Source organism: Prosopis cineraria, unplaced genomic scaffold (assembly GCF_029017545.1).
Source record: "Prosopis cineraria cultivar Desert tree isolate PC_DT_omini unplaced genomic scaffold, ASM2901754v1 PC7, whole genome shotgun sequence".
NCBI lineage: Eukaryota > Viridiplantae > Streptophyta > Magnoliopsida > Fabales > Fabaceae > Prosopis > Prosopis cineraria.
In genome coordinates, this window is record NW_026555338.1 from 28758607 (window position 1) to 28773275 (window position 14669).

The 14669-nt window shown below is 32.4% G+C and overlaps 3 protein-coding genes across 3 annotated transcripts; 2 read left to right on the top strand and 1 right to left on the bottom strand.

The window, feature by feature from the left end:
* The first annotated feature begins 264 nt into the window (after window positions 1-264).
* Window positions 265-6216, top strand: LOC129315812 (F-box/WD-40 repeat-containing protein At3g52030). The gene is given in 10 exon segments (XM_054959882.1): window positions 265-603; window positions 776-976; window positions 1342-1396; window positions 2227-2325; window positions 2979-3082; window positions 4700-4789; window positions 4930-5069; window positions 5366-5450; window positions 5710-5942; window positions 5945-6216. Coding segments are annotated over 10 exon segments (1329 nt in total). The 5' UTR covers window positions 265-400; the 3' UTR covers window positions 6064-6216.
* Window positions 6217-8605: 2389 nt separating this feature from the next.
* Window positions 8606-9563, top strand: LOC129316080 (N-terminal acetyltransferase A complex catalytic subunit NAA10). Its single transcript, XM_054960333.1, has one exon. It carries the CDS (start codon window positions 8719-8721, stop codon window positions 9337-9339), a length of 621 nt encoding a protein of 206 aa, XP_054816308.1. The 5' UTR covers window positions 8606-8718; the 3' UTR covers window positions 9340-9563.
* Window positions 9564-11357: 1794 nt separating this feature from the next.
* Window positions 11358-11929, bottom strand: LOC129316700 (probable amidase At4g34880). Its single transcript, XM_054961096.1, has 2 exons — window positions 11806-11929; window positions 11358-11686 (listed from the first exon to the last, which is right to left on the bottom strand). The coding sequence occupies exons 1-2, from the start codon at window positions 11927-11929 to the stop codon at window positions 11358-11360; spliced, it is 453 nt and encodes a 150-aa protein (XP_054817071.1).
* Between the last annotated feature and the right edge of the window lie 2740 nt (window positions 11930-14669).

Below are 14669 nucleotides of genomic sequence, written 5' to 3' on the forward strand. Positions count from 1 at the left end.
TTGTCATTCATTAGATAAAAACTCAGGTGAGGATTTTTTATTCCCCAACCACGGCACTCTTATCACTGCGCCTCATCCGTATCCTAACCCGTCCAGTTAAATCAACGAGCCCTTAAAACAGTCCAACGTACAATTTTTAGGTAGTTATATCCTACATTTCCTTATGAGTGAAGTGAATCCTTGTGAATTATATTATTGATATATTGATATTGTTATTAATTAGAATGAAAATATTAAAAAAAATTATATCCAAACCTTTGCCATGAATCCTAAATGAACAAAATATCCTCACCTTTGGACACCCCTACGATGTTCTTGACAAATTTATCTTGTTCTGCGGGAGTTAATATTCTATCTGTCCAGCTTCGTCGTTATTGGGTGAAATGTGAATAGAGAGGCAATGGAAAGACAGCATCGGAGTTTCGCGGCTGCCGATGCAAAAATGGTTTCCGCGCTGGCCATCGGAGGCCGGTCGGACAAGAGGAGAACATCTTCGGGAGCTCTGACCCCAATTCTCTGCCTCGACCACGATATCATCTGTAAGATATTCGCTCACCTAGACATGTTCGACCTCGTTCGCTGCTCTGCTGTTTGCAAAAATTGGTACTCTTCTTGTCCCCTTCTTGCACTTGAATGTTTGGAGAGTTGTGAATCACGCAGTGGGCTGCTGCCAAAGCAAATTATATATTGCTTACGTGTTATAGCTCTTGTGTTATTTGAAGCTTAAAACTTCTTACATTTGATCATATGTGTCTGCTTCGCTATTTTCATGAAGGAATTGGATCATCGACGACTCTAGGTTGCTGAGAAAATATTATTATAAGCAGCAGATTAGTTCTACCTTTACTCCTGGTACTTCTACATCACGCGAAAAGCCACTGAGAATAGTTCTAAAGGAACTAGCTACGGAGCACCATAGATTAGCGTTTCAAAAAGGTTACATTCGTATTGATCAGTGGAGGGGTCATTCAGCAAGGTAGTTGTTTGTTTTATGACTTTTTGCGTCTACCCATTGAATTGCCTAGCGAGACACCTGTTGTTTCTTTTATCTAGATGTTGCTTTAATAATTATGTTAAGAGATTGGGGACACCAATTGGCTGCAATATAGCAATTGTAGTGAATGAGTTAAATTCGAACAGTTATATATGCTGAAAGCATGATTCCTCATCTGAATCATGACCAAGTTCCCCGTTCCGATACTTTTGACGCATCCATGAATGTATTTCTTGATTGCATGACTCTTTTTTGTTATTTTTTTTTTTTGGTTGTCCGAGTGATCTGCATCAGGACATCTATTTGTATAGGTCATATGAATGATTTACCATTGTTCTCTGATTTAGGGCTCATCAGTGCCGCATGAAGATGGGCCTGATTCTTACCGGTGTTGGAGATAAGGTTTGTCACTGTTTTTTGTTTCCTACTGATTCATTCCCTACATTTACAACCTTAAGGCTCCCTTTGCTGGAGAGCTGGTTTGGAGCAGAAGCTTATAGCTCACGTGATTCTGGCCTCTGTGTTTTCATCCTGATGTATGGGTTCAGTTCTCCCCATGTCTCTTTTCTCTACTCTTATGGCCTTGCATATCCTTTGAAGAGGAAAAAATTGAAAAAAAGAATACGTAGTATCTAATTATCTATGATTATCTGAATGATATTAGGAAGACTAAAAATTTGGTGTCTTTGATAAAGTCATTTGGAAATCCTAGGAGATGTCATATAGCCATAGAATTTACTAAGTTCAGAAAGACTAATACTATTGAATAGACTAGACTATCACTGCTCAGCTTGGATGGTATCTGTCTCATGTGTTCCTCTGTTTAAAGTCGGGAGGAAATCAGGGTGAAGTTTTGTGAAGACATTTTGTGCTTCAGGACTAAATCTCTTACTAGTTCTTCATAGCTGTTTATATGGAAACCAATCACAAGGAGAGGTTTTGGGAATTTGATAATTCTCAGATCATTTCACAATAAAATGTTGGATCTATAGATTCTATTTTTATTTGTGTATTATATCTTTGGAAGTGGATTAATCGAACACTATGAGGAAGCTGAAGAAAAATGGTTAACCTGACATAATCTCTCCACTTGTGCTCTGTACTTGTAGAAGTTACCTAGAGTATATTGAACATTGGTGAATTTAGGTGACTTCATATTCTCTTGGTGTTTTTATGTGTTTTTAAGAGGTTTGAGTCCTTGCTCTACTAATATTTTCATGGTATTATCTAAGGCTATGCGTCTCTGGTCATTGGAAAGCTACAGATGCATGGAAGAATACTCAATACCTGATATGGTCTCTCTTGTTGACTTTGATTTTGACGTGAGCAAGGTAATTGTTTGAAGAAATTATTTATTATTAGGTTTCCATGTGTGTCTGGCTTGAATGAAATATTGCCATAGTCTTCATTTTACTAGTCCAATCCTTGTGCATAAATGTGCAATTATGTCTGAGTTTGGATTCATATGGCCCTCGAAACTATAAGAGGAGTAATAAAGATTGAGTCCAGGCTAAACAGACATGTGATGGGAAACATAGCTGTGTTATCTTTATTTTAAAATTTAGGATTTAGTTTATTTTTTTTTTTTAACCTTCAGGATTTAGTTTACTTTAGATTAAGATTTACCTTTTATCTGCATTTAAATAATATGAATAAATTCAGGTTTCAAGCAGAATTTTTTCCTCTAATTAATTAGCTCGGTACATTTTAGAAGGCCATTTTTGTGTCCCTTGGAAGCTACAGTTCATTTGTTTTTTCATGGTCTTTTCTCTTATTCTATATTTCCATTTTCTTCTGGAATTTTTGTGCTGTCAATCATCTCTAGGTTGGCACTAAGCCATTAATGTATTGTCACCTTTCATCTTTTCTTTCAGTAGCTGATAAATGCTGGTGTTATTAAGTTTATGAATTGTGGTACATAAAGTTCTTAAGTTTTGTATGCTTTTCCATTTCTGATTTCTTTCATTGTCATCATTGTTTTTAGATTGTTGGTCTTGTTGGTACACGTATATGCATTTGGAGACGGAATGGGAAAAGAAGTATATTTCCTTCACAAGAAGGAACATTTCCAAAAGGTTTATGCATGCGGTAAAAGTGTGAATTGTCTATGTCTATTTTTCTGGCTTATATTCAAACTGTGTTACAATTCAGTAGATCTTTTATGCATGGTGTGGAGCCGTGACATGAAGTGAGAAATTTAATATATAATTAGAGTTGTATCTGAGGCTCTGTTGTATGCAACCCTTCCCTCCGTCTAAAATTGTCTTTAGTGTATCTCAAAAGGGTCAAAGTAATCAGGTCATTAAGGAAAAAGGATTCAAGCAATCACTCAACATTGCTTTGAGGATTTTTGGAGGAGGCATAAATAAATTCCGACTATATTGTCACTTTGTCAGCATTCAGCAAGATACATTCTGAATAAGAATTAATAACCTTGAGAATTGAAGTCTGGTGAGATTAAGAAGCTCCAAGTTCTTGTGGACTGATGAATATGGAATTCCTGCATTGTTTGATGTTGGTTGTGAAAATGGCTGATATTTATCCTCTCAATTTTTAAAGGTTTATGGAACTTAAACTAGTAAATTTATATGGAATATGGAATTTTTAAATGACTGGAGACAATGTGACAATGTGATTTATTTGGATACGTTGTTAAAGTAGAAGTTTTGGGGATAGTATTGACAGTATAGAAATTATTATTGAATAATTGCTTATCAAAAGTAGGATACGTAAACCATGGTATCTTCAGATAAAGATAATGTTGAGAGAATGGGGAGTGTGATAGGAAAGAAAATAGCAGAGGAGAAGAGTATGGACTGAAGGCCGTTGAACTCTCTGTATATTACTTGGCCCCAAAGATGTATTCTGTTTAATATTTTGACTACAGAATGACGAGTATACCTTGTACTTCGTTACTTGACAATTGTCTTTCTTAAAATAATACATTTTCCTCATTAGTTAATACTTTCATGAATTTACCAAAAGTTCTAACTACAATCATCAAGTTGTGACTTCAGGTTTACTGCCTTATGAGACATGTACAGAGAACTTCTAGAAACAAGCATTAGATAGTAGAACTGATCATATAGAAGTATTGCAAGCAAAATGAAAGTTTCAACCCCTAAGTGAGATTCATCCTTACAAAAGAAGTTATAGGTGGTGAGGAATGAGGGGAGTTATTGAAAATTAATGTGAAGAAGGACTTACTATACGTCTATACCCATTGGGTATTCTTTCTTGCTACTATCTATATATGTAATATATTTTAAAGGAAGCTAAATTATCTATCAATAGTGCCAATTTGGCTTCCTTTGCGCTCCATGCTTTTGTCTTTCATCTTTTACATTTTATTTTTAGCAATTCTCTTTCTTATTATTCACACCACTTTAATTACACTTTTTTATTTTTGATCATGTTATTATCTCGAAAACTTTTAGGCTTTTTATTTTTTTCAAGGAAGTCATGTTCTTCAAGTTATTATCTATCCCGTGTGCTGTATGGGAAAGATCTAGTTTCAATATATTTCATGGCATGGTCCATATTAATTTTAAATAAATAATTATATGTTGAATTCTAGTTACTATCCTGTTTCTTTTCTAGCTACTTTCCCTCATACTCTGGTTTTCTGCTTAATATGGTACCCGTAAGGCATGAATTATGAGCTCCCTTCCCTGAAAGTTGATATTGATTCTTCTGTGCTTGCAGTTACTTTGATCCAGATGCTGTGGTTGGATGTGAAGATGGGACAGCTCGTGTTTTTGACATGTATAGTAGGAGATGCTCTCAAATTATAAGGTGTTTTAATTTCTATTGTGGATCCAAAAAATTAGGTTTTCATGAAAAGAATGTGGATTACCTATTGCTTTGAAGAAATAACTTTGAAGAGATAGCATTACATATTTGCATTCATGATGTTTGCAACTTGCTATCTGCAGGATGCATTCTTCACCTATAAGTAGTTTATGTTTGGGTGATGATCAACTGATACTGAGTGGTTCCTCATTCGGAAGCATCACAATATCAGATCCTTCCACTCTTAAGCAAGTAACAAAACTTAAATCGATTGATGGAACAGGTAGTTTATTTCTTTGGATTGGTTTTTCTTTGTTGGCTGTGATTCGAAGTTTATGATTGAAGAGGAATGTGCTGAACCAGTTCCTGTAGCTGTAAGCTAGAGTTGTCAAAAATATATTTCTTTTGGTTTTATGTGAGAAAGCAGTCTTAGCTATTTTTTTTCTGGTGTTTAATATTTAGCTAATACAATGTCATACCGATCTTTTTTTATTGGTTGTGAATGTTCACTATGCATGTTTTGACAAGCATTTTAGCATAATGCTCTGACCAATGTCTAATTTCAAGTTTTTATTGTAGCTATAAGGACCTTATGCCTTAACCCCACTTCTGAATTTGTTTTTGCTGGATCATCCGCTGGTTATACATACTGTTGGGACCTTAGGTAAGTGAACAAAGTGTTGTGGCCTGGTCCAGTTTCTCAAGTTTGCTGCACTTACCCTTAGAATATTCAATTCAATGTGCATTAAAATGTTCAAAAATTCTGAAGTATGAAGAACTTGATACTGACTAGCTTCACCAGCTTATCAATATGGAACAAACTCATTCTTCATGCATAATTTATTCTATGATCTTATTTATCTACTGCAAAGTTCATCTTCTTGAATAATCCCATGTGAGATTTGTTTGTTCATAACAAGCAGGACAAGGAGACGATTATGGGAGACACGGGTGAGTCCTAATATATATTCTTTACAACATATGCAAAATGACACGTCAACATTAGCTGTTGGTGGAATAGATGGCGTGTTACGAATCTTGGATCAGAATAATGGTAACATAATATCACGCTGTATAGCGAAGGATGATTTGGTATCAACTCATGAGAATCCTTCTGGAGCCATTCAGAGAATGAAAGGAAGAAGGATACATGAAGACGCCATTTCGACGAGATCCCAAGGATTGCACGACCACCTATTACATGCTTGGCCGTGGGAATGAAGAAGGTTGTCACTACTCACGGTACTGGAAACATTAGAATGTGGAAATTTAATTGAGTTCCTGCACTTGTACCTTTCATGATTAAGAGTTTCTCTATTATTAATTAATAATTAACTAGATATTAGATAGGCATTTTACGTTATGAGTCTAAGAAATAAAATACTCTGTATATCTTTGTTATATCAAAAAGTTTGAACTCTTAATTTCCATCCGCACTTCACCTACAGTTAGTCTAAGACAGCTGATGAATGGAATATATTCCCTCTGATCCTTAGATAACTTAACTAACTTCATGTTTATTAAAAAACGGGAGGTATATCCTTGAAATTGTTAAAAAATATCTAATTTTTCTATTTTTTTTTCTTTGCAATTAATAATCATAATAAATAAATTTTCACTCAAAAAAATAGCTAGGATAAATTATTGTCTGGGAATTCAAATAAGAATAAATAAATAAGGGATAAAATTTTAAAAAATATTATTTATTCTAATGTTGTCTTAAATTAAGAACTAAAAAAAAGCTTTCAAAGTTTCTCAAGAATAGGAGGGAGTATTGTCATCTGTTTATTGAAGGGTAATAATTTGGCGTACTGTCAAAAATCATCGTCCTAGGTATTTTCATTATTCATCATATGCATCGAGTAAGCTTGCCATAGGGTAATGATTTATTCCCTTGGGTACCAAAATATAAGCTCCTTTTAAAGATTTTGGTTTGGTTCTAAATATAAGGTCATATTTTCTCTAAGCTTCTATATTAAAATTTTCTCTCCCATAATACCCTTATTTATTGGGACATTTTTATTTATATACTTCTTTCATTTTAAACTATAAGACATTTTTAAAGAAATTTAATATTTCAAAATATAAATATTTTAAAAAAATTAAGATTTCATTAAATAGGTTTATTTTAATATCCTCATTTTTCTCTCTATTTAATTTATATCTCTCTCTTTTTTCAATATATTAAATAAAGTGTATTTTTAAAAGTTTTTACTTTTTTTAAAAAAATAAGATTATCAAGTATATTTAATAAAATTTATTGACACGTGATATTTTGTTCAAATTTTTTTTATAATTTGAGATAAAGGAAGTTCATTAAAATTTAGGAAAAATGACATTAAAATTACAAAATAATGAATTTATGATGGGTAAGTCCACGAGAAAATTTAAAATCAGTAAATATTTATTCATACAGTTATAAATTCTTGAGTTCTAATTTAAATTTTGAAGAAAAAATTAATCTTTTAATTTTTTTAATTTTTAATTTATTTGTAATTTAATTCCTCAATTATAACTTCTTATGACTCAATCCCTCAGCTTTTGACTTGTCTATAATGCAATCCCTCAACTTTTGTTAGTTCTCTTTTTCATATTACATTAAATCCCATATCAAAGAGCAAGAGAGAGGTATTTTAGAGCAAGAAGAAGGTATTTTAAAGTAAGATATGAGCATTTATTTTATTCATCTTATTTGATAAAGATAATTTTAAAAAATTTAAAAAATAATGATTGAATTATAAGTGAGTTAAAAGTTGAAGGGCCGAGCCACATGAATTTATGGTTGAAAGATTGAGTTGTAGCTAGTCATGATTAAAAAAACTAATTTATAAATGAGATAAAAATTGAAAAACTAAAAAGATTAATTTTTTCAATTCTAAATACAATTCTGAACTTATAGTTAGAATTCTTATTTATAATTATTTGAATTAATGTTTGTAACTTATTTTTAAAAAAAATTATCAAGACCTAACTATCATAAATTTTTTATTATAGAATTTTATTGTCATTCTTCCTAAATTGAATCCTCAAATGGTACATGTGTTTTTCTTTTTTCTTTTTTCTTTTTGAAATGTCACATATTCCCTACATATTAATAATAAAAAGATAAAAGGTATTTTTTTAGGATAGATATTAGAAAGTATAAAACAGTTTGAGTCTCTTAAGGTATAATTAATTTTTTCAAAAACATTTTAATTAGGAGTTGTAGTTATAATATTTTTTTAATTGAGACATCATTTTAAATGAAAATAAATATAAAAAGAGTGTATAATTTTAAAAATAATTAACTAACTTATTAGAAATGTAATTCAACTTAGATGTTTTTATAATATTAGACAGAGGAGGAAGTGTGTGTGTATTTGACTATGTGAATTAATTAAGAATATTTTATATCTAGGATGGAAGGGAGTAAATGATTGAAAAGTATTTTAAGAAAACAAATAATTAATTTAAATAATTTTATTAATTATTATAAATTAATTATCTAATTTCTACACAATGGAATATTTTAAAATTTTAGCTATCTAATCTATGTATCATTATTTTAGAGATCCTATAATTTTATGGCAATTTGTTTTAATTCCCATAATTTTTTTTTTTCAATCTTATAAGAATTAAAAATATTAAAAATATTAAAATTATAAATATTTAAATAATAAATATCATTTAATTTTTATAAAATTATAAATATTGAAAGCATCAAAAAATTATGGAGATTAAAAATAAAATTTGATAAAATTATAAAAATAAAATTGTATTTTTGCATCATTTTGTTTTTAGGGTGAATTTGCCATTCCACTTTTTTTTTTTTGGCCCCCTCATGCGATGCCATATTCTTACTCCATCTGAATCTGAAGAGCAAGCTGAAATAAGCTCTCTGACCCTTTGAAAACCCTAGAGCTCGAAATCTGCTCTGAATCGACGAAGCAACCATGGTATGCATAAGGAAGGCTACAGTAGATGATCTATTGGCTATGCAAGCCTGCAATTTGTTCTGTCTTCCTGAGAATTACCAAATGAAGTATTATCTCTACCACATCCTCTCGTGGCCTCAGCTTCTCTACGTCGCCGAAGATTACAACGGCAAAATCGTCGGTTACGTTCTTGCCAAAATGGAAGAAGAAACCAACGAGTGCCATGGCCACATCACCTCCCTCGCCGTCCTTCGAACCCACCGCAAGCTGGGTTTGGCTACCAAGCTCATGAACGCTGCTCAGAACGCCATGGAGCAAGTGTTTGGAGCTGAGTATGTCTCGCTTCACGTCAGGAAAAGCAATCGGGCGGCCTTTAATCTGTACACCGAGACTTTGGGGTATAAGATTCACGATGTGGAGGCTAAGTATTATGCCGATGGGGAGGATGCTTATGACATGAGGAAGCAGCTAAAGGGGAAGCAACAGCATCATCATGGCGGTGGTCACCACCACCACCACCACCACCACCACCACCATCACCACGGTGGTGGCTGTTGTTCCGGTGAGGCAAAGGCGGAGAAGACAGAGAACAGGGGGAATACCAAGGGAGATTCGAAAGGAAATGCTAAAGCGGCGTGATTATGAAAGCAATCAATGTTCTAGATAAGTTAAAGATGTAATATTTGTGCGTTGGTTGGTATTTTCCCCAATCTTCTGAAGTTACTCATTTTCCCCAACGATGAGAGTTGGAATCATAGTGGGTGTTAATCTTTATCGTCTTGCTGTAATTGGTCTGGACAAGTTAAACGTAATATTTGTGCCTTGGTTGGTGTTTTCCCCAATTTTCCAAAACTTTCTCGTTTTCTCCATTTGTGCCGTAATTGTGATTAAAACGGTTGTTGATCTTTATAGTCTAGCTTTAAATTGCTGAAATGAGTGTTTTCAAATTTTTCTCTACGCTGAGAGATGAATTTCCAGCTCTGTATCTAATGATGCGTGAAGGAACGCTATTTTGTCGTTCGATTACAACCTCCAATGGAATTTTGGTCTTAATTTGTGTTTTCATTCTAGTATCAGTCCAGTGGTATATTGTACTCAATTTGTGTTTAGCTTTTATTAACACGTGCTAGGGGAGAAAATTATAAGTTTGACGATGCTATTCAATTCAGGAGCTTAAGTTTTTGTTATCCTTGTGGAATTCTTACCTGGATTTTATTTGCTTTAAATAGATGAATAAAATGTCAGGAATATTAAGGCAGATTGATAAAATTGGAGAAGGGTGTGAATGGTAGAATCTTTATCTGCTATGTCTCTGTAATGATTTCAATCATTCCACCCGAGGAAGTAGAATATCTTTAGATTGCTTAGCTTTCCATGCTTTAGTTGCTGATGTGAGGCACTGATACATTTGGTATTGGTGAGTGTAAAGGAATAGGAAGGGAAATACTGTGTTTCTTTTGTTTGATTTGATGGAAAGCAATGCCTAATGCACCTACCATTCAATTGGAAATCTGAGCCTTAAAATGATTCTATAGTTGAGAAGGAATGTACTGTGCATTATGAAATCACATGAGGAAAGTTAAAAATACCCCAGATGAAAGCCGAAAAAACACAACCATCTCCCTTCAACAATTTGATGGGTATTTTCTATTTTGATCCTTTGCGTCTCTTTTTATATCCATACCTTTCTTATTTCTACCACCACAAACATTATTTAGAGAATTCTTTCATTTTCTTTTTCATGCATACCAAACATCATTGTTTGATGCTTATTTTCATTTCATTTCCATCTCCATTGCTTTAAAAAGTATTTCCTTCAGACCAAATGGGACTTCTGTGTTTTATGCATATGTAATACTGATCCTCGTTTGATACAAATGGACACATGATGGTCTAATTCATGATATGGGTTGAATATGGTTTGGACATGGCTTAGGTACATTTCTTCCCCTAACTTTGAGAGAAACAGTTTAAACAAGATTGATGTAAGTAGTTGAAAGCTGGATGGTTAATCAGACATTTAATTGTGTGCGTTTTCAAAGTGGTTTGAGTTCATATTCTTGCACATATATTTCCATGCCTTGGCATTACATGAAAACAAGCCCTCTAGCTACTTTTTAACTGTTGAGACTTAAGACTGAAAATAATTGTGCATGGATTCATTACTGTCAACAGGCTAATATATTTTTGTCTATTGGTTAACAATGCAAAATTCAGTCTGCCTTCGATATCAAACGCTATGATGTCTAACTGGATATGGTAGTTATTATAATCATTGTCTTAGCCGTAGGGAGTCCTATTTATGGCTATGCCACATTGTTTGGATTGTCGATTTTGTCATTTTTCTTACCATTGGAACAAAGTGATTCATCAAGCCATTCGATCTGTCTCAACTGTTCTACTTGTTGGCATGTCCTGATAAATGTGCTATAACTAGGTGAAGTTTGTTGAATATTCCAGTTTGTCAATGCTTTTTTGTTTGTTTGAACTGATGAGCGTGATTTCATTACTACACGTACTCTCACATTCAGAGACATCACTTACCTTAGGACAAGGAGCACTGTTTGAACACTGGTACTATGAAAGTTTCTGTTTTCTATATGATATTGGAATCTAATGTCCAACTTATATAAGCATCCCCCCCCCCGGTCACCTACCTAGACCCTAATCATATCTGGAGGAGGCCTGCGCTTCTTGGTGGCTTGTTCAAAGGCATATGCAGTCTCAATAAATGCTGGCTCTGTGAACTTGAGCCCTCCAAAGCGAATGCCAAATGGCTTATTCTGATTGTTATAGCCAGCAGGGATAATGATTGCAGGGTATCCTCCAATTCCAAGAAAAGGAACATACTTCTCTCTAGTAGATATCAAAGCATCAAGTTGGTTATCTTTCATCAACTTCTCAGACCCGTTCTTGGAAGATCTCTCCATGTTTGCTAGTGCTTGTGCCTTCTTGAACCGCCTCATTGATTCCATTGTCAGGTTGGCTTGAATTAACAGGTATTGTGGAAATCCAGCTTAACTCCTGGAAAATGAGGTCCGGTAGTTACTGAACCTGTGAACTTGAAACATAGGACTGTCGAGAATTATGTTCAATAGTTTTCACTTGCATGGTTTTTGTGTCCTTTGTTGAATGCTATGAGATCTGCCACGGATCGAAGTGGAGAAGCCTCAAGCTCTGATAGGCAAGAATTTAAGTCTCTTTTCAGCTCAGCTAATACGACTGTCATCTCGCTCTGGTGAATTTCCTGATTTCATCCATCAGTGTGGTGTCAAGTGAATATTTGGCAATGAGCAAAGAATCTTATGCTACAATAGACTTTGTTCTACCAAGTGAGAAACAAAATGTTATGTTGGAGGAATGTTTACTTATGTATGGGGGTTTGCTGTCACTTTTTGATAAGAATTTTTTTCAACCAAAAATAAAAAAAGATTTTTTTATCCAAATATGTTTGATTAAATAAATGAATTTATCGTCACTTTATCACTATTGATGTGTCTATAATTTACAATAAATTATATTATTTACAAGTGATTTACAGTACAGTTTGATATCTTAAGCTTGTAAAATACACGTGATTTGACACGTAGCTTTATATGAATCGTTCAATTAAAAAAATAAGATGCAATTGAATACAAATCATTTTTTATACAAAAATATAAACCATTTAAATAATATGCAATTAGCATGAGTGCCCCCACCAGCCAGAAGAAAAGGATGGGTTTTAGAAAGGTCCTACCAATTGGTAACCCATCCTGCAAGCTGATCATTTATGGCAATGGGAACATCATCCGAAAGAATCACTTGCTCTGAATTATATACAAGTTATCTTTAATTATTTTATCAGAATCAACTATCAAGAAAAGTTTGGCCCAAAAAAAAAAATCAAGAAAAGATAATTAAATAATTTGTGTTGTCTGAAAAGATATTTTTTTTTAATAAATGAACAAATTATCTTCTAAACTTTAAGTTCAATAATGTCATAGATTAACAGTTAACTAATAGTTAAAGTTAATTTTTATTAACGATAGGAGTTAAATTGCACAATTTTCAATAGTTAAAAAAATAATTTGCACAATAAATCAATTCAAGGTCTATGGTATTACTAAACCTAAAATTCACAAAATAATTTGCTCATTCACCTTTTTTTATATACCTCTATTAAATATATCATTTTTAAACACTTTCTTTCTCATATACTCCCTCCAACCCTGTTATAAGACATTCCTTACTAGCTACTTCTAGGATACTTGGGATATCAGTAAATTTGTTGAAGAATTGTTTAAACCATTCCTTTGGGAAGTCTATCAATAATTAAGGAGATATGGTTAAATTATTAACTTTGTTTAAAAATATATGATAAACTTTTAATTGTATCCTTATTTAAATGATTTTTTAAAAATTTGTGTTACATTCTCTCATATAGTTAATGGATTTAAAATTTAAATAGGAGTAATATTAAAAAAATGCAATTAGTACCACATTAAGAGTTTATACTAAGGATAAAAAAAATTCTTTTTAGAAAATGCTCTATAATATGACAAGATTGGAGTATAACATTTTACTCTACTCAAAATAAAGTTGGCAAAAAATAATTAATAATCTATCTTTTTATATAAAATAATTTATAAACAGTACCACAATTTTTTTCTTGAAGATGACTTATATGAAGTGTTGTCAACAGAATCTGGAGGTAAGTTGAAGCCTTGAAGGAATCTTGAATGGTCCCTTCCTACTGATCCATCAACCACATGCATATACTGCATATCTTCCACTTCCATCAACCTCAAGACTCAACATTATTTATTTATTTGAATGGCATAAATGAAATATGTAAGAAAAAGGAAACAATATTTTATGCCCTCAGTATAAATATATAATATTTTGATTATTATTTCAATATTATAAATAGTTTTGAAGGATGGGTCGTTTTATTTATATCTTATGAATTTATCATATCACTTAACCTAGATTTTGCATTTTAATGAAGGATATAAAATTCAAATACAATATACTTACTTTAAAAAAAAAATTACGTACACAAACATGCTAACGTTGGATTTAAATTCAGAACGTGCAGCATTAATTACCACTAAAATAGCTTGCAGCTGACAAAATGCATGAGTTTTGAACTCATTTTTATTTTTTTAAAAATATTATTGTCTTTGTCGGGTCAGATCAAAATGCCATTACTCTAGTGACACGTTCCTCTGGATCTTTTTCCTGAATTAGAGGTGCTCCTGCTCCATGTTCATTCGTGAATGAAGTCGAAAGTCTATTTTATTTTTTTGAATCTTTTGGAGCTTCAAATTCGTTTCTTTATTTATTTTATCTGGATTGGATTCCTCAGTAACGCTAATTCTAGTTCATTTTGCTTCTGCAATTAATCATGACAACAACAACGATGATAATATATAATCAAGTTGGGTTTTAAGTAATAAAGTTAGGTTGCTGCTAGTTTCTAGCCAACTTACGTAAAATTCAAAGAACTCCGTGGCTTATCTGGATCGATCTTCGTGACTTGAGCTTCATTGAAATGATTTGTTTGACACTGTGACTGATTACTTTGGCAAGCCAAATATTTTTTTTTTAAAAAAATTACACTATTAATTAATAACTTTCAAATAATCTACCTTAAAGAAGGAATTAGTTCCGTAATGAACCAAAAATTGAATTATTGTTGAGGTGGATATGTTTAGTAATGGATCATATTTCTGATAAGAAAATATCCTTGTACAATAAAAATAAATTTAAAATAATCGGTCTTATGGTGAAATGATAGTTAATTAGGTTCTAAAATTCTAATTTATTCTGAAAAAATTACTAAAGGATAAATTGTATAGAAAATAATTTATGAGACTTTCATATCTGATGTACAAAGGCTCTCCTTATTCATAACTTTATATATTAATATTTAATTTATAAAGTACAACTCATTTTTTAATAATTTTTTCTAAATTTAGCTATCA

Bases quoted from the DNA above. Each gene is read 5' to 3' on its own strand.
- LOC129316080 (XM_054960333.1), top strand. From the start codon at position 8,719: ATGGTATGCATAAGGAAGGCTACAGTAGATGATCTATTGGCTATGCAA.
- LOC129316700 (XM_054961096.1), bottom strand. From the start codon at position 11,929: ATGACAGTCGTATTAGCTGAGCTGAAAAGAGACTTAAATTCTTGCCTA. The intron at 11,687-11,805 runs GTGAAAACTATT...TGTTAATTCAAG, and splicing joins AGGACACAAAAACCATGCAA to CCAACCTGACAATGGAATCA.